General features: G+C 40.9%; 1 protein-coding gene across 1 annotated transcript; it reads left to right on the forward strand.

The window, feature by feature from the left end:
• The first annotated feature begins 372 nt into the window (after positions 1-372).
• Positions 373-17,595, forward strand: LOC127585284 (sorbitol dehydrogenase-like). Its single transcript, XM_052042629.1, has 9 exons — positions 373-678; positions 5,863-5,896; positions 6,353-6,517; positions 9,074-9,233; positions 10,785-10,903; positions 11,888-11,953; positions 13,343-13,521; positions 14,646-14,767; positions 17,207-17,595. The coding sequence occupies exons 1-9, from the start codon at positions 622-624 to the stop codon at positions 17,472-17,474; spliced, it is 1,170 nt and encodes a 389-aa protein (XP_051898589.1). The 5' UTR covers positions 373-621; the 3' UTR covers positions 17,475-17,595.
• The last annotated feature ends 3,432 nt before the right edge of the window (positions 17,596-21,027 follow it).

A 21,027-nucleotide genomic window follows, 5' to 3' on the forward strand; every position in this document is an offset into this window, starting at 1 on the left:
ACGCTCTCATTTGGTTATGTGCGTTAGAAACAATTCAGGGACTAGTTTGGCAGCTTTTTCTGTTCAGGCAGCTAATTTTCCTTGTGGAGGAACTCAGCGGGTCAGGCAGCATTTGTGGAAGTAAATCCATTTCCCTCCACAGATGCTGCCTGACCCGCTGAGTTCCTCCAGCAGCTTGTTTTCTGCTCCAGATGCCAGCATCTCCAGTCTCTTGTGTCCCCAGCCAATTCTCCTTATAAGGGCCAACAGTTAACCTTTTGGGCTATTGGCTGAAAAGGTATGGGGCTTAGCCAATGACAAATCGTGACAAATGAGTATGTCACAGGCGCAAACATCCCATGCTTGAAAGGTAACCCCGTTAGTTTTTGTGACGCAAGTTGCGTTAAAAAAAAACTCCCAGCTCTGGACTGGGTGGGTTATACCGTGCAAACGGTGCAGTTGCGCGTGTTTGTATAGGCAGGCTGGACGAAAGGAAGAAGAATAAAAAGTAACGGGACAAAGAGAAACTTGACTAATGATAACTTTGTTCAGGAAGTAAAGAAATCTCGCAGACCAGTCTTCAGCTCTAACCACCTTTGAACAGATCCAAGAGTCACCTGTTGCGACGATAAGAAATCGAAGATGTCGCAGCCGGAGAATTTAGCTCTTGTGGTTCATGGACCCGGCGATATAAAATTGGTAATCTATTGGCAACGGACCAGAAACGTCAATTCTGTTTCGCTCTCCACAGTTTCTGTCCGATCTGCTGAGCAGTGTTATGCTTTAGTGTCAGATTTTCAGCATCTGCAATAATTAGTCACATTGTGACCTTGTTTACCATTGTGATCATATTGTGTAGAATATAGTCTGATGTTGCAATTCATGTAGTTGCATTGCAATCGTGTAGAGCATGTACTGGCATTGTAGTCTTATATGTTGTGGATTCATTGTGATCTTACCATGTAATCAAATTGTGAGTATAGGCAGTATGTACTCATGTTCTATATAGTAGGAACATTGTAAGCTTCTTGCATAAGTATAGCAGAGATTAACTAGAACATTTCTAGAGGAAAGGGGTTGGAGTGAGGTGGAGGAAATGAGGAACTTGCACCAAAGAGGAGCTGAGGCCAACATAGATCAGCCAAGGTCATACTGAATGTAGGATAGGCTTGGGGAGCCTGGTGGCCGACTCCTGCACTTGTGTTCTTGAGAGATCGGAGAGGTGAGGTTTGTTTGCCTTAAAGCTGAGAAAACAAAGAAGAAATTTGATGGAGGTATTTTAAAATCGTGAAGAGCAAATAGTAACTTTTCACTAGCTGAAGGGTGAGTAGGTAGAGGTGCAGATTTAAGGTGATTCACAAAAGAACTGGAGGCATCATGAGGAAGACCTTTGTGTACAAATAGTGGTTAGAATTTGGAATGTGTTGCCTGATAAGGGGAAGAAAGAGATGCTGCAGCAGCAGTCACTTTCTAATTGGAAGTAGATAATACTTGAAATAAATGGGGAAAACAGAATATTGATGGGCTGAGTGGCCACCTTTTAAGCAGTAATATTCTTTGATAACATAATTTTATCATATAGTGACCTTGTGTATTCTGTGATCTTGTATATCTTGTGCTGACATTGTCATCCCATATACACTTCTGAAAGATAGAACATAGAACAGTATAGCACAGGAAGAGGCCCTTCAGCCCATCATAACTGTGCCGACCATGATGCCAATCTAACTAATCCTATTTGCCTGCATGTGGTCTATAGCTCTCAATCTCCTGCCTGTTTATGTGTTGTCCAAATGCCTCATTAATGTTGCGATCATATCTGCCTCTACCACCTCCCCTAGCAGCATAGAACACAGAACAGTACAGCTCAGGAACAGGCCCTTCAGCCCACAATGTTGTGCTGAATTAATTAAACTAGTAATTAAATGCCTCACTAACCTAATCCCTTCTGCCTACACAATGTCTGTATCCCTCCATTCTCTGCATGTGCTTGTCTAAGAGCCTCTTAAAAGCCTCCATCACATTTGCCTCCACCACCACCCCGGCAGCACATTCCAGGTAACCACCAGGCTCTGTGAAAATAACAAATACCCCACACTTTTTACCTTTGAACATGCCCTCTCTCACCTTAAATGCATGCCCTTGGACAGACGCCAGCTGGGGAAAAGATACCAGCTGTCTATCTACCTACGCCCCTCACAATCTTATAAACCTCTATCGGGTCTCCTCTGAGGCTCTGCCGCTCCAGAGAAAACAACCCAAGTTTGTCTAACCTCTCCTTGTAGCACATGCCCTCTAATCCAGGCAGCATCCTGGTGAACCTCTTCTGCACCCTCTGCAGAGCCTCCGCATCCTTCCTACAATGGGGCGACCAGAATTGAATACAAGTTCTAGATGCGGCCTACCCAGAGTTTTCTAAAGCTGCAACGTAACTTCCTGACTCTTGAGCTCAGTGCCTCGACTAATAAAGGCAAGCATGTCATATGCCTTCTTTATCACCCTATTACCATAGATGAAATCTAATTTTCCTATATATATAACAAAAACCTGCAATCTAGTACACCAAGAGGGCCAAAGATCATCCATGGGAATATTTAATTCAATCATTGATTTCCATTCTACACTAGATGTGCCATTCTTTGGCTGAACACATCAGCAGGCAGCCAGTATTGCAAGTAGTAGCATTAATTGATGCTAACCTGCACTTCTTGAAGGAGAGAGGTACATCGTGGTTGAATAGGACTGAATCTCTTTCTATCTTTTTCAATCTTTTTATTAGCTTTCAAATTAATACAGATTAATATATAACATCAATGTTTGTACATGTAATACAAAGAGATCGGGAGAACAATCATGGCATGGATAATCATAAAAAACAATAAAGTATATAAAAAAAATCTGTAGATCCAACGATCTCAGGATTGAATCTCATTTGTGAAAGATGCCACAACCTGGGACGAACGTTTTTCCAGTGTTTTTGGATGCTTTACTAAAGGTAATAGTGAAGGAAATGCACAGGAGGGAGTGTTCCTTATCCATAGGAGGTTCTGCAGACACTCAGTCAGAAGGAAATAGAAGCAAATAACATGGAAATCCAGAGGATGTGAATGCAGTGTCTTAAGAAGCTTAATTACCTCTCGTGACTGCTCAAAGTCATCGAAAGCATCTTGTTGGTAGTGAGGAGGATAGTCTCAGGTTACAGGACAATATTGTTCAGTTGGTAAAATGGGCAGAGCAATGCCAGTTAGAATTTAATCCCAGTAAGTGTGAGGTGATGCATTTTGGGAGGATTAATAAGGACAGGACATACACAGTGAAGGGTAGGGCCTTAGGAGTATTGAAGAACAGAGGGACTTTGACGTACAAATTCAAGGGTCTCTCAATGTGGTGCAAAATGGTGGTGAAGAAGACATATGGGACACTTGCCTTGGGGCAGGCACGGTAGTGCAGCAGTTAGGGTAACGCTATTATGGCGCCAGCGACCCGGGTTCAATTCCCGCCACTGTCTGTAGGGAGTTTGTACGTTCTCCCCATGCCTGCGTGGGTTTCCTCCGGGTGCTCTGGTTTCCTCCCACATTCCAAAGACGTACAGGTTAGGAAATTGTGGGCATGCTATGTTGGTGCCAGAAGCGTGGCGACGTGGTGCCAGAAGCGTGGCGACACTTGCGGGCTGCTCCCAGAACACTCTACGCAAAAAAGATGCATTTCACTGTGTGTTTCGACGTACATGCGACTGATAGAGAAATCTTATCTTCATTAGTTGGGGCAAAGAATATAAGAGCAGGGAGGTTAAGTTGTAATTTTATTGGCTCACAGCTGGAGAACAATGTGCAGTTCTGGTCACTGCACTATAGGGTGAATGTGATGGCACTAGAGAGGGTGTAGAGGACACTCACCAGAATGTTTCCTGGGATGAAGCATTTGTTATCAGGACAGATTTGATAGGCTGGATGTATCTTCCTTAGAGAAGATGAGGCTGAGTGGGGACCTGTGAGATGTACAAAACTATGAGGGGCATAGATGGCATAGAGAGTAGGAAACTTTTTCCCCAGGGTAGGGTGTCTAAAGCTAGAGGACGTGGGTTTAAGATAAGGGGCAGGAGGAAGAGACTGAAAATGCACTGCCAAACAATTTCACACTTGTAGCCATTGACTCAAAAACTGGCACTGCATGGTTTACAGAATGGTAAGATGATGAGATAAGAGGCATGAGTGGCTTGTATGCAGCACAGGGAGTGGGGGTAGTACAGGTGTCAGCCCTCCAAAGGGCAAGGTAAGAAGTGAGTTCTGCTGCAGAGGCGGATGAGGACTTTGAGGGGCAAGCCACAGAACTTCATGGATATATCAAATGAAATGTTTGGTGCATTAAGTTCAGTGTTCAGATATATAGAGGAGCCCAGCACCGACAACACAAGGTTTTCCACGGAGCACAGAGTCTGTTCTTTCCAGCATGAAAGTAATTGCTAACTTTGTCATACTTCTGCACCTAATTATAATTTAAAAATTTTTGGCTGATGCTGTAGACTTCTGTTGAGCACCTGCATCATCTATGTAGGGAGCATGAGAACAGATAAAGGTACACAGAAGGAATCCTCGGGTGACGAGTTAACTTTGGTATGAAATGGGGCATGATTCCATTTATAAATTGAGACTGGAATGTTTACTTTGAAGTGAGTTATTATTTTTGAACTGTAGTCAAGTGGATGGCATAATAATCAGTAACAAAGGATAAAATGTGGGACTGCTGGTGAATGTGAATTGGGGTTGCAATTTCTGGTATCACCTGTGGACAAGCTCTTCAAGGAGAGCATGTACATTGTAAATCAGAAAAACAGCATGGCTTGAGTGGGAGCTTGGACGTTGTATTGTTTTCTCATGCTGCTTAGCTGATGGGTGTATCACAGATGGTATGGGATGCCCTTATCATTATGCTGAGGTAGTGAAGTTAACCATTATGAATCCTGACAGCTGTTCTATCCTGTACCACAGGCCTCCTTAAGTCAAAGTTTATTGTCATAGGCACAAGTACATATATGCAAAGGTGCAATGAAAAACTTGCTTGCAGCAACATCATGGGCACATGGCATCAGATAAGCAGCATCCTCAAGAAAAACGTAAATTAAACAATTCTTACAAGAAAGAACACAATTAGAACAAAAAAAACTAACTCAATTTTAGTGCAAAGTGGTCATCATGTTGCTGTACTGAGATAGTGATTAGGGTTGTGCAGGTTGGTTCAAGAACTGAACCATTGAAGGGTAGGAACTGTTCTTGAAGCTGGTGGACTTCAGGCTTCTGTACCTCCTGCCTGATGACAGCTGCGAGAAGGTGGCATGGCCCTAATGGTGGGGGTCTTTGATGATGGATGTTGCTGCCTTGAGGCAGCGATGGAGCACAGCAGTGGTCAGTTGTTTCAGTATGCCAGTCCTCTTCACTTTTATATTTCATGTGGGAGCAAGGTTTTTATAGTCTGCATGCTGCTTATGCATACATGGATTGCACACTGGAGTCAGCAGACATATTGTTTGTGGATAGTCTTTATCAAGGATCTACTTTTTCTAAGGTACTACAAAGGCTCAATATCTGCCATAGAATGAAGAAGTCATGATTGTCTCCAGGATACCAGGCACAAATGGTATTATGAGCACTGCCTATAGATGCACACTAGTTGGGTGTTGAGAGAGTAAATTTTAATGGACATTAGTTCTTCTGATGTACAGGCTCCAGCTGGTGTAAGCCTGCCTAATCTTAGTGGCAACCAGCAAAGCCATGTCCATAAGGAACATACCTGTTGCCTTCTTTAGTGTTGGGAGCAAAGTCTGTATCTATTTCTATTCCAAGGCTAAGAACTCACTTTTAAAAAGTACATTTCTTCTCTCCTTAGGAAAAACGTCCAATTCCGGAACCGGGTGCTGGTGGTAAGCATGCTTTTGAGAAATGTTCTGAAGAAAACCTTCCTCTGTTCTTTCAGAATCAGGAATGCTCACTCCCTGGCACCTATACTGATTTAGAGGCCCGTGTGGCAGATGTTTGGAGTTAAGCAGGGAACAAGTCCCAGCAAGTTCAAATGACAACATTAAATCAGCCATCTTTTTATAATTAGTTTTGAAAAGTTTCCACTCGAATTGATTTTTATTAGTCCATATAGACAAACATGATTGTTAGAAACCATCCAAATTCTCTACACAAAGAGTAAACCTAAAAACTGAAGTTAAATTTAAATGCACTATTTCTGTACATTCTTAATGGCATTCTTCTTTTCAAAAACTCATGTGTTCAAAGTAATGATGTTTAAAATGTTTATACTTTCTTCTGTCGGGGAATGTTTTCTGCTTTGAAATATGTTTTCATTTTTGTGCTCTACTGCCTTCCAGAGGTTCTGTTGAAGATGCATTCAGTTGGGATCTGTGGCTCTGATGTCCATTACTGGCAACACGGAAAAATTGGAGATTTTGTTGTGAAGAAACCAATGGTCCTGGGGCATGAAGCCGCAGGGACTGTGTTTAAACTGGGGTCTGGAGTACAAAATCTTAAAGTAGGTCAGTCCACAATAAAATATAAAGAAAGAGGATAGATTTGCAATGCCTTTCTTGACTTCAGAAAGCTTCCAAGTGCAAAACAGCATGGTACATTTGAAGTGTAGACAATGAGATTCAGCTAGCAATTAGGAAAACAAGTGGCAAATGCTTCATTGCTACGGGTTTGAGTATAAGTGCTGAGACACCTTGCTCCAGTTATAGAGGGCCCTGTAAAGACTGCGTCTGAAATACTGTGTACAGGTTCTGTCTCCTTACTTCAGGAACGATTTACTTGTAACAGAGGGAGTGCAACAATAGTTCTGCAGATTGATTCCTGGGACGGCAGGTATGATGTATAGAGAAAGATTAAGCGGACTGAGCCTCTGATCTCACAAGTTGAGAAGAATGAATGGTGACCTCGCCGAAAGGTTCAAAATTGTTCCAAAGTTTGACAGGGTGGATTCAAGGATGATGTTTCCTCTGGCTGGGATGTCCAGTACCGAGGGTCATAGTCTCAAAATAAGGGGTCGGCCATTCAAGATTGAGATGAGAAGAATAATCAATCTTTTGAATTCTCTACCCAAGAGGGCTGTGAATGCTCAGTCACTGAGTACGTTCAAGACAAGACTAATAGATGTTCAAATAGTAAGGAACACGAGATTGGTGCAGAAAAGTGTCACTGAGGTGAAAGATCAGCCTTGCTGTTGCTGAATGGCAGAGCAGACACAAGTGGTCCACTGGCCTACTCTTGTTTCTACTTCTTGTGTTCTTAATGTTGGAAATGCAGCAGCCAGTGTTTATCTTGGCTATATATTGCACCCAGTTCTTGATGCATGCCCTGAACTGAATTCTCAGTACCTTCAGGTAATCAGACTTAATGGTTAGTGGGACAAAGGACCAAAAAGTAAAACAAAAACCTGAAGATTTTGGAGATCTGAAATAAAACAAGAAAATGCTGGAGCAGCACACAAAATGCTGGAGGAACTCAGCAGGTCAGGCAGCATCTGTGGAGGGAAATGGACAGTCGACGTTTCGGAGAGCTATTCAGTAGCTGTGCTGGATTCAGTGGGTCAGGAGTACCTTTGGAGGGAAAAATAGAGTTAAGGTTACAGGCTGTTCACTTTTCATCAGAGAGAGAAAAACTGAGTTAATGTTATGGTGGATGACCTTGCATTAGAACTGGCCAGATGTGACACAAAGTTTTCAACGAACATGCTCTTGCTCTTGCTGCCCAAAGTCTGTTTGAACTGGTCATCAGTCTGTGGACTGACAATGAATCAACAGGAGATGGCGATATTGTCCATGTACAGGGAGGTTTTGATCTGAGCACCTCGGCTGTCTGGGATCATTACTCCTGTTCTTTACCTACATCCTTCCAAATGGTCCCTGACTATATTTCTAGATTGTGTCCTTCTGAGAGCAGCATGGTAACATGCAAGGCTTACCTGGCTCAGCTTGTTATGGATGTGCAACTCTAAAAGAAATAACAATGGTGTAGTTGTGTCTATTAATCGGCTGTGACAAGGTGGAAAGCTGTGAAGATTGTTGAAAATGATTGGAAAATATATAACTATAAACTGGCCATCTCGGATATTTAAGATAATAGTATTAGAAGCACTCTATATCAAGAAGATTACAACCATCAAGGTAACTTGGGGGGATTAGTATAATGTTGCTTTGCCATTCTTGACACTTGGATTTGAATGGAAACACTAGAGACTGCAGATGTTGGAATCTGGAGCAACACACAAGATGCCAGAGGAACTCAGTGGGTCAGGCAGCATCTATGGAGGGAAATGGATAGTCGGCGCTTCAGATCAAGACCCTTCATCTGACCATCCACCTCCCTAGATGCAGCCTGACCCAGCATCTTGTGTGTTGCACTTGAATTTAAATCCCTGCCTACATATTCTTGCCTATTTCCATCACTAGTTCTACCTCAGCTTCTGAAACACTCACCCATGTGTACCCTTAGATTCAGCTAATGCAGTTGCCACCTGGCTATAGTCCCAGCTTGCACCTGTAAATTTTGGATGAGCTCAATCCAAAATTCAGCTACCCATGTTCTAACTCCACCTTGCTTTTCATTGACTCCTAGGCTCTGAGGTCTAAAATTTGCTCCCAATGGCTTTCTTTTATCTCTTCCTCTTCTAGTTAGGACAGATGACTGCAAGTTCAGTCTATGCAATTTCTTTTAATTTGGCTAAATATTTAATTTTGTCTGACAATGCTCTTGTGAAGCATGTGAGGCATTGTTAAAAGTGTAATATAAAATGATATTGCTTTTGTTGACTTGAATTCTGCTACTTGGAAAATGGGGTGGGCCATTTGGAAGTTCTGAACCTATAGCATGGTGATGACAGTATGATATTAAACTGAGTTCACTTTAAAAGGATGGTATAATTGTCTAATTTGGAAATTAAATTGTCAAAATGGCTCCCTTTTGAGGTGCTGATAAGAAGCATTGTTGGGATGGAAAAAACTAAGCTTTGCTTGGATCTGCGAATGGAAAGATTATATCCTGTGTCACCTATAACTTCATTGGTGGACTTATCTCAAGTGTTTCCTCCACTGCAGGTGACAGAGTTGCTATCGAGCCTGGTGTCCCGAGAGAAAATTGTGAGTTTTGCAAAACTGGACGTTACAACCTCTCTCCGACGATCTTTTTCTGTGCTACCCCTCCTGATGATGGCAACCTTTGTCGGTACTATGTCCACAATGCCAGTTACTGTTACAAGTGAGTTGCTCGTGATTATTTAGTTGTTTGTCCTTGGTAATTTCAGAATCAGTAGGTTTGGGAATGGAAATAAAGGCTGATCGCTTTCCAGTGCCCCTGGCATTAGTGTGTGTGCATGAGTGAATATTGGGCGAGGACAAGATTAACATTGTCCATTGCCCGAGAACACTGACTTGGTCATATGCTGAAATTAAGGATGAATTAAGCCTTATGAATAAATTGCCAGTTTATGATTTGTATTATTTGTTTCAAATAAACTTATTAGTTATTTGAAAACTGAAAAAAGTGAAATATATAAATGCAGTAATTCTATACAAAATATGCAGAAAGTGTGTGGATAAATAATTAGCTCTAGGTAATGTTATTAATATGGGCCTTAAGTAAAACAACACATTATGGGGACTAAGAATTACTTGTGAGGAATGCAATGTAACTATTGAAAAATACTTTAAGATCTCACTTTCTAATAAATACCAAGCATCACTGCAACACTTGAAATAAGAAAGAAAGAAATTAATCATTTCAACAGGTAATTAGTAGAATTACAGAATTGCTGAATCATGCTAGGTTCCTGCAAATCTAGTCTGTTTCGTTCCTTATCTCTTTCCCCATTGCTCTGCAAATTTTTCTTCTCTCTCAAGCAATGACTGAATCTGCTTCCTCATTCAGGCAGTGAGTTCAAGGATTATTCAACATCACCTGGTTGCCAATCATAATAAATCTACGTTCTTGCCCTTTGCAGCAACAAAGACAGTTTCTATTTCTTCGTCCTGACTTGATCCTTAACAAGCTTGAATATTCCTATCAAATCAGTAAAATCCAGTGTCACTCTTTCACTATTTAGAAAGTCCCAGATCACTTGAGCTTTTTAAAAAATTGTTTTCTTGACCTGCCACTTCAAAAATCTATGTGCATGCACACCCAGGTCTTCTTATTTCTGCAGCTCCTTTATAATTTGTGTCCTTTCAATTCATGATACAAGTAGCCAAATATGGATTTTCTAGGATCAGCAACTCGGTATTATGCGTGTGCAGTACCCTGCCCCAGAACATTAAGATAAGAAGTAGCAATTAGGCAATGGACAATCAATGTTTGAGTTAACTGCATAAATCATGAAAGTGAATTTTAAGCAGTTTATTAACAGCAGCCTCTGGTGGTTCAGGAAGTCCAGTTTATTCTGGTTTTGAATATTGTCAAACTGATTTTTGAGTAAACTTTAAAAGCAATATATGTACAGTATACGTTATGTACTTTTTAAAAATTTAAAGCAATTTTTAACCAATTATGGTTTGTCAGCATGATGATGTTCCCTTTAATTGACTATTGTTGGCTATAAATATATTTGTGGGTAAGACCTTTCATTGAATTTATTAAGTATGGATAGTTACAGGTGAAGTTAGTTGATGGGTTTCTGAATGCTGTTACTCTTCTATTTTCAAGTGCAGCATCACTTCATGCTAAGCACAAGGAATGACATGGAAAACTTCATACCAATGAATTATGTGTTTTAAATAAGGAAAGTTTAATGCTTGTAATTTCTTCCTGGTTTAGACTTCCTGAATGTGTGAGTTTTGAGGAAGGTGCAATGATTGAGCCTCTGTCTGTTGCAATTCATGCCTGTCGCAGAGGTGGAGTAAATGTGAGCCACAAGATCCTCATCTTGGGAGCAGGTAAGTAGGTGACTTACATCACTTAAGCAGGTATGTAGATCGTTTCCCACTGATATTATTAATCAAGTGGGTTTTTTTTAACCTTGAGGTAAATTGATATAAAGGGGAAACTGACTGAATTCTAAGGATTCCACTCACACCCCCCAACACACACACACACACACTCCCCCCACACACACTCCACACACACACCCACACACACACCCCCAACACACACACACACACACACACACACACACACACACACACACACCCCCCAACACACACACCAACACACACACACACAAACACACACACACAAACACACACACACAAACACACACACCCACACCCCCAACACACACACACACACACACACACACACTTGAAAGTAACTATTGATAAATATTAAGAGCCACAAGATAGCTTTAAATATAGATTTTTTGGAGTAATTAATATGTACTAAGACTTTTGAGGTCTAAAATAACAATAAATGATTGAGTATGTAAACTAAATAATTCTACCATGGGCTCTTGGGTGCTTTTGTTGCTATATAAAATCTACAGAGAAATATTAGTGTTGTGATCAATTACAATCTCACCCTTGACACGAACTGAAGATCACCTCTTTATCTAACTACTAGTCATCTATAAGAACAGAGTTTTTACTTGGTCTAATTGTATTTACGCACCGAATGTATTTATAATGTAATCCTGAAAGAGTGTTAAAGAGCCCGGCTCTGAGGAAATTAATGTATTTTCTCAGTTAATTATTCTTGTTCTGTTCCACGCCTATATGGACAGAGAGACAACCCCATGGTGAGGGAGATCTGTTCTCACTCTAATCACATGCCTGATGTTGTTGAGTGACTTTAGATGGATTGGATAAAGTTCCTTCGTTCAGTACGTTTACCAGAAGCAGAATGTGTAATTAACTGTACTTGAAATAAATAAATAGATAAATGTATTTTGGGCCCATTATTTGTGTGATCTGTCTTTTATTTAGGGCCAATTGGACTTATGAATCTGCTTGTCACCAAGTCAATGGGAGCAGGTCCAATTGCTATTTGTGGTAAGGTTATTTATGTGTTTTAAAAGTTTGTTCAGAGAACTTGGGTTGTAGTTTACCGCCCAGTCCAGAATTACCCACTGAACTGAATGGCATGGTTGACTGTTTCAGGGACAGTTAAAAGTCACCATATTGCAGTAGACCTGGAATCCAATACAAGCCCACCATACTTGGTAGGGGCAGCAGATTCCCTTCCCTAAAAAATATGAATGGATTAGATGAGTGCTTAATGACAATCCAGTAGGTTGGCATTTCAGATTTATTTAAGTTCTCGAAATGTGATTGTTTTAATTTGAACTTGTGTCCTTGGGTCATTAAAACAGCTTTTCAGATTTCTTGTTCAGCAAATGCCAGCATTTTCTATTCCTTGACCTTTCTCATGCTACCATTTTACAGGTAACAGTGAAGCACTGTAAAGAGCAGCTTACATACTTAAGGATCCATGTGCTGCTTGCAACACATTGTCATTTCATTTCTATTTATGCATTTACTTCTCATTCTGTGTTTTCTTATTTTAATTTTGTTGGGCTTCTTTTATTATTGTTTCATTAGTGAATTAAAAAAAATCAGAAACTCTGCATGTAAATGGGACTTTATCTAACACCAAACTTTATTAATGGCATGGTCCAGTGTCTCACAAATAATGGGTCAAAAATCCTGCACTTCAACTCCACCTATTTTTGTCCTTGTTTATCACTGAAAAATTGGCGTTAGCAGCTCAAAAATGCAATTTGCATTTTTTTTAATGTCGTATTGGCCCAGGATATTTACAGAAACATGCCTTGTGATTTTCAAAAACATTGATTCTCAGATTCTCATCTCCATCATTCTCACTGGGAATCTATCACACTTTGTGTGAAAAGAAGCTTGATTTTTTTTTAAACTTATTTGAACTTCTGAACTTCTTATGCATGCAGTTTAATTTCAGGTAATTTTCCAATGTTATCTTTTCCATTTCATTCCCACTTGAAGATTACGTTACAGGTGCTCCTTTTGTAAGTCTGTCTCTTGGTCATTCATTAGTCAAATTGGTCACGTGTCGTTTCTCTGTACAACTTGAGTGACTGCCTGCTGCCTCAGTGAGCAGAACTGGATGCACTATTCAAGATGTGGCCCTGCCATAGTTTTGCTGTTAATTCTTACGAGATATTTGGGTGCCTATGTTTTTAAAGAGCATAACCTCCAGCCCAAAGTTAAATTTTACTGTATAACTTTTTAAGGAAAGATTCATTTTTTCTTATTGTTGGCGTCAGTATTTCCCTGAAACTGTGAAAATAGTTCATAGTGAGTGTAAATATCTGATGTTATTGCAGAAGTATCTGAGAAAAAGGCAAATTGTTCTTACAATATCTAATCATTTGGGGACTCATCAGCTTAATTAAATTGTTCCAGACATGGTACAAGAGCGACTGGATATGGCAAAGTGCTTGGGTGCCTCTTCTATCTTTAAAGTAGAGAAGAATACCTGCCCTCGGGAATTGGCACAGAAGGTGAAGAGTGCTCTTTGTGGCATGCCAGATATAACTATTGAGTGCACTGGGGCAGAGCAAAGTGTCCAGACTGGAATCTGTGTGAGTATTGAAATTGTAGGAGTGATGAATGGTCAAATCTTTGCATGATTAGCTGGTAGTGGATTTCCACACTTCTTTTCCTGGTCTATGGGTTCCTTTCTTTTGATTTATGAATTGGTTATTTTTTTTAGTCATTTTTCTATCTGGTGGCAGCTTACAAGTTTACAATTTTAGTTTCATAACTTGATGAATGGGAATTAAGCTCATTACCATGACCACTTTTCCTTTATCCTGTAATGTTTGAGGGCAGGCACGGTAGTGTAGCGGTTAGCGTAACGCTTTACAGCACCAGCGACCCGGGTTCAATTCCGGCCGCTGTCTGTAAGGAGTTTGTACATTCTCCATGTGTCTGCGTGGGTTTCCTCTGGGTGCTCCAGTTTCCTCCCACATTCCAAAGGCACACAGGTTAGGAAGTTGTGGGCATGCTATGTTGGCACTGGAAGCGTGGCGACACTTGCGGGCTGCTCCCAGAACGCTATGCAAAAGATGTATTTCACTGTGTGTTTCGATGTACATGTGACTAATAAAGATATCATATCTTATGTATACATTCACTTAATCGTGACGTGAATATTACATACATCTCTTTTGGGATTCTCTGAAGATAAAACTTGATGTTACAGTTGTGCTGCCACTATTCCAATCTTGAAGGAATGTGTGGTGAGTTGGTGAATACCCTGCAATGTTTTTTTCTTTTGACATTAGCACTGTTCCCTCTGGTGTCCCCAACATTGTATCCTTGGCACCTTCCTTTTATTGCATCTCCATGGTGGCCCTTTACAATATCACCTGAAAACATCATGTCTCTTTATCACATACCCTAGCAATATCAAGGTCTACCCCTTACCACTATCTCATTTGAAATCTTTAAGTGTGTCTAAATTGTCAAACTGTTTTCTGATATTTCGGATTAGATGAGCAGAAACTTCCTCCATCAGTCTGTTCCCAACCACTGTCTTTGTCCTTTTGCCCTGTAACTGTTGCTTCAGCTCATAAATCCATGCTGTGGTTATGCATTGTAATCCACTTCCCAGTTTTTTTTCAATTTTTCCTACATTGGTCTCCTTTATGTATTATTTTAGAATTAAGAAATGTTGCTTATTCTTGGTTCTTACCTTTTTTAGGCTACCAAGCCGGGAGGAGTATTGGTTATGATTGGCTTGGGCTCACCGTCAACAAATGCCCCTCTGCTAACTGCAATAACCCGAGAGCTGGACATCCGAGGGGTTTTTAGATACTGCAACACGTAAGTACCAAAGAAAAAAAAGGTAATGTACAACAAGATAAATATTCTCTGCCTAGCCTTTTCACCAATTTTGTAGCCAGTGGCTTTTGCTGTAATATTTAGAATTAAATGGAATTTTGTTTTCTAATGATTCTGGTCCACTCAAGTTTCCTCCCACTCTATTTATTTCATTTTGCCCTATTAAAATGTATTTCTATTCCATCCTCCCTTTTGTGCCAACTTCCCTTTTATCACATCCAAGATACTTCCCTCAGTCTCTCCTGTGTTTCATGTTCTCTGTACGTTCTGGGCAAACAATTTTCTCCTGAATACCTTAATGGATTAATTAATCAGTTTCGAGAATTATTTTTTCTAGATCTAAATCATGTATCCAGTTTAATTCCAGATTTCACACAGGATGTTACATTGGATTTAAGTTATTGTTTCATAATCATGGAGCTTACACTGTATCATGTGGTTTACAATGCACCAATGCACTGGTACAACTGCAAAACATCCTTTCTGAAAACAGAGGGAGTTAATGCTGTGGATTTTCCATCTACTTATCACATGGAATTATTTATTTAAGTGAGTGCTTTTATTCCCTATTAATACCGGCTAACAAAGTAATTACTGTTTTTCCTTACTGTAATATTTTAAATTCCCTAAGCTATGAATTTGATATGATTATTTAAAAGGGGATATCTGTTCATTGAAGGCATTTACATTATCTCTGCAGGGGCAAGATGACTTCATACTACTACTGTTAATTGAACAAAAATGTATTCATTTATTTTTAAATAAGGCAATTGCACAAATATTATTCTTTTGCAGACACTTGTTTCACATACTTACATGCTTGTAGGAAAAGTTACTTGTTTTGGTTTCAAGCATCCATTAAAAAGCCAGTGTTCATAAGTTAATAAACCTATTCAAGTCCATTTGTTTCTGGCACTTTATTTTTGTGCTTGCTACCAGCCACCTGGACATTAAGCAGAGGGAAAACCCCGCAGAGTAAGCAGAGGATACCAGATTGTCTTTGCTTTCATCAGGAAATGGAATCTGATTGATTATGGGCATATGATCCTAACTCTAACAATTTTTCTCTCTGCCTGCTGGTCATGTTGTGCCCACGTGATATGGATAAAAATTTACACACCTCACTCATCTGATCTTTAGGGAAACATGAGCGTAGGTAACAGCCTATTTTGTAGAGAAATTGTGGATGCAAAGAAATGTAAAATGCTGGAGACAATACAAAATATTTCTCTCAGGGAAAGTGCTACCCATGCATTTTTGACATTAAACTGCTTTGTCATTACCAAGTCCCCATCAACAATAGTGATCAGGAACTTAACAAGCCACATAAATACAATGGCTTTGAGAACAGTTCCAGTGGCAAATGATTTGTGCCCTGACTCCCCAAAATCTTTCCACCAGCTACAAGACAGAGGTCGGGGTGTAATGGAATATTTTTCCTTTGCTTGAATGGATGGAGCTCAAACAGCACTTGAAGTTCAACACCTTGCTAAACAAATCAGCCCATTTGATTGTCACCACATCCACCACCCCCAAAATTCATTCCCATTAGCACCATTGCACGGTGGCTACAGAGTGTACCATCTACAAGGTGTACTGCTGCAATTCACCAAACTATCAGGCAGAAGTTCTCAAACCCTCTGTGATGATGAAGGACACATTCCCCTTCAAGATGTACATTATCCTGACCTGGAAATATGTCACTATAATTTATTATTAATGATGGAGCAATATTCTAGTACTCCTTCCCAATGGCACCGGAGGAATATCTTCATCACATGGTCTCCAATGGTTTAAGGGTCTCACCATCATCTTCGTGGGTTAATTAGGAATGGTAAATAATGCCGTCATCAGCAAAGCCCATTTGTAAATGAATAGAAAAATCTTTGTAAATTCTGCCTCATTGCAGTTCCTAAGCGAAAGGAAGCCAAAAGTGACCAGTTATTATTATTTGACCATCCATTCTGCTTTACTAATCAGATGTGCAAATTATTTGAATTTCAGCTTTTCTTTTAAATGTATTTTTCCATTTAATTGAAACTGCTCCATGACTTAAAAAATTAATAGTCCATTATGTTCAGTTCAGCCAAAGACTTGTCAGCTCTTGGCTTGTAACTCTGCAGGTTATGGCTCCAAATGTTCATTCAGGTACTTTTTGATTGTGGTGAGGATTTCTGACTACCAGACCCCATTACATATTGTGCAAAGGAAGAATAACACAGTGAACACATTAAATACTTAACTTTTCATATTATCAGTGGTATTTTCAGGGCTCTTGGTAAATAAATCTCTGATTGTATTCTTGGGAATATTCATTCTAATATGGACGCATTAAGTGTTGTGAATACATTTAAAACATTCCAGCTACAGTCCTGTGAGAAATGGACCCATCACTTGCCTTGTTTCTGTTTCGTATTTTAGGTGGCCTACTGCAATTAACATGTTGGCCTCAAAAAGAATAGACGTGAAGCCTTTGATTACACATCGCTTACCCCTGGAACAAGCCATAGAAGCATTTGAGTTGGTGAAGAAAGGTACAGCTCTCAAAGTGATTGTGTTGTGTGAGGAGCAGCAGCAGCAGCAGGGGAAGACACTGGAACAGTGCCAACAGCAATGTCAGCAGCTGCTGCAGCAGTGTCAACAGCAGTGCCAACAGTTGAAAGACCAGTGTGCAAGCGGCCGCTCATGAGTTTGCTCATGCTCTTTGTTTTGTCCAGACGTGGAGTGACTCTTATAGCACAGGCCTCAAAGACTCTGTTTTCACCTATTTAACAACTGTCCTGAGTCTGTAATAAACACGCTGAATAATAGCATTTGTCCATGTATTGTTTGTAAAGGCTCTGTAATTACCTCTCTTATATTTATTTTCTTAAGAATTATGTAACAGTGGGTTGCATTTATATTGGCTCCCTAATATGCTAGTCCTAAGGACTGATAACAGTGAAAAATTGAGCCTAAGAGAAAGAAATTACCCAATTGACTAATCCCAGTAAAGAAAAATGAGGATGAAAGAGATTATAGATGCTGGAAAGAAACATGGGGTTTGAGAGGATTGAACCAGATAGTACTTCACCAGATAGTAGCAGTTAGCGCGACGCTATTACAATGCCAGTGATCGGGGTTCGATTCCCGTCGCTGTCTGTAAGGAGTTTGTATGTTCTCCCGTGTCTGCGTGGGTTTCCTCCGGGTGCTCTGGTTTCCACCCACATTGCAAAGATGTACGGGTAGGTTAATTTGGGTTTAAATGAGCGGTGTGGACTCGTTGGGCCAGAAGGGCCTGTTACCACACTGTAAATAAAATTTTAAAAAAGTAAACAGAGACCACATACTATGGGTGCTGAAAATCTGAAAACTAAACAGAGAATGCTGAAAACATTCAGCAGATCAGGCTAATTTGTGGAGAGGGAAACTTGTAATATTTCCAGCCTGTGACTTTCAAACAAAACTGGAAAATGATAGCAGGTTTAACAGGTTTTAAGCAAATATGCACACAAGGAAGATTGTAGAGGAGGAAGGCACCCTTCCTAATGTCCCTCAGCCAAGTAAATATTTTTGAACTGCAAGCACTGTTATAATGTGGAAACATAACATCCACTTTGTGCACTTAAGATTTTCTACACCTGCAGTTTGATTTTCACATAATTTCATTCAGAAGTCACTAAGCTGGCTGGAGACACAGACATCAGAATCTGGAATATTGAGCAACAAACTGCTGGAGGAACTCAGTGGGTCAAGCAGCATCTGTGGGGGGAATAGGAACTGTCGACATCTTGGGCTGAGACCCTGCATCAGACAGAGTGGTGAGAAAAGATGCTCTTTAAAGAGCAGAGAGGGAGGGGTGAGACGGGACAGGGGGACGGAGGGGTGAAGGATGACAGGCAGATGGAGCAAGGATGGGAAGGGGTGGAGTTGGGGGACAGAGGCAAGTGGGTGATAGGTGGAAGCAGACAAAGAAAGATAAGGCAGAGGGGGATAGGGGAGGTTGAAGATGGAGGTAGCTGCTGGAGGGTGATAAGCAGAAACACAAAGGCTACCGGTACTGGTTTCTGATAAGTGAGGAAGGTGATAAACAGAACTATTAGGGGAGAGATGATGCCATCCCTATCTCCCAGTTTCTGCTGCATCTGCTCTCGAGATGAAGCCTTTCAGTCCAGGACATCTGAAGTGCCCTCCTTTTCAGGAAATGTGGCTTCCCTTCTACTTTGGTTGATGGAGCTCTTGCTTGCATTTCCTCTGTTTCTCAGATTTCTGCTCTCACCCCACCTCCCTTCAAACAGAACAGAGATGGAGTTCCCTTAGACCTCGCCTTTCACCTGACCAGTTTCCACATTGGCACATCATCCTCTGTCATTTCTGCCAGCTGTGTAGGGATTGCACCACTTGTCTTCCCCTCCTCACTCTTTTCTGCCCCCCTTAGGGACCACTCCCTCCATCACTCCCTAGTCTGCTTCTCCCTTCCTACCCAACCCTCCCTGGCACTTTCCACTGCAACCACAAGAGTTGCAACACTTGTTCTTACACCTCCTCCCTCACCACCACTCGAGGACCTAAGCAGCTTTTTACAGGTCAGGCAAAGATTTATGTGCACCTCCCCCAACCTTATCTACTGCATTTGGTGCTCCTGATGTGGCATCCTCTGCATCAGCAAGACCAAGCATAGACTAGGGGACATTTGCAGACCAAACTAGAGAAACAGCACCTCCTATTCCACCTGGGTGGCCTACAACCCAATGTTATGAACATTGAATTTTCCAATTTCAGGTAACCCTCACCTCCTGTGTTTTCCCCAATATCCTTATGATCCACCTCTGGTTCTCCCATGTCTGTGCCCTTTCAGTTCCTCATCACCTATTTGCATCCCACTCCTTCTGGCTATATCCACCTGCTACCCACCCCACCATCTCACTCACTGGCTTCCCTCCCTCATCTGCCCTTCATCTCTCTCCGAATGGTTTTGATTATCACTTATCAGATTCCTGCACTGGTAGCCTTTGTGATTCTGCTTGTCACTCTCCCCTCCTCCTCCTTCACCTTCCCTTCCCCCACCTGGCTCCAGCTGCCCTTTTTTGCCTGCTTCCACCTATCTCCCACTTGCCTCTGTCTCTCAATTCCACCTCTCTCACCTGGGACAATCTGCCCGTCATTCACCTTTCTTCACCCACCTATCACCTACTGGTTCCTGTCTCATCTCTGCCTTCTCTTCTTTAAACTATATTTCCTCTCCACTTTCAGCCCTGATACAGGGGCTTGACCCAAATCATTGACAACTTCTCTCCCCCCACAGATGCTATTTGACCTGCTGAGTTCCTCCAGTAGTTTGTTTTTTGTTAGAAGCTGGCTGTTGTGGAAAATGGCATTGTGGGAAATGGAAATGTTGCATACTTTACCTGGCTGTTATCCTTAAAGGTTAATACACATGACTTGACACAGTAATATATCATCTCACTGGCATTTTAGAAACCTCAGCTGTTAGCTAGCTACTGTTGTTCAGTAAAATATCATTGTTACCTTGTGTTCATTTTCGTGAAAGCAAGTAAAATGAATTGTCTTTGCCGCAAGTTCTGATGTTTTCTCAAAGGCTGGAGTTATGAATTCTGTGATCCCCCAGCCCAAGAAAGATGTTCATATTTTATTAATTACGAGACATCACTTGAAATGAAGGGGTCGATTCTGATGTCATTACATGGAGGCACAGAGTTGCCAGAGTTTTGAGGGGGTTTATCTTCCCATACTAAAAAGTGAAACAAACTGGTAAGTACTTTAAAGCTTAAAATAGTTATGCAGGACATCATGTGACAGCTTTAAATAGACAGCACCCTAGTTCTGTCTCTCATGCTATGTTTACATACTAATGCAATTACAAATCTGATATTTTACTTCTTCCCACACCACTCCCTGTTCTGCTGCCTATAACTTTGTCACTGCTTCTTCAAAAATTCAACTCATTTGTATCAAACCAATCCAATCTCCACAAACCTAGTCCATACCCACTCCGCTCCACCTCCATCCTCATTACCTCTTCTAAAATCAACAACCTCAATCTCAACAAACTCCTGAACAATTTGCAATCATCTTAACCTTTCCATTCACAACCCTATCAAACTCAATCCCCCCATCACAATACTCCACAAATGCAGTCCCTACAGTCTCAACCCTGCACATAATCTCAAGGCCCCTTGCAATTTAAAACACAGAATCTCAACTCATTGAATCTCAAACAGTGGACTCTTCTTAGTGATACA

This window comes from Pristis pectinata, chromosome 32, assembly GCF_009764475.1.
Source record: "Pristis pectinata isolate sPriPec2 chromosome 32, sPriPec2.1.pri, whole genome shotgun sequence".
NCBI classification, from domain to species: Eukaryota; Metazoa; Chordata; class Chondrichthyes; order Rhinopristiformes; family Pristidae; genus Pristis; species Pristis pectinata.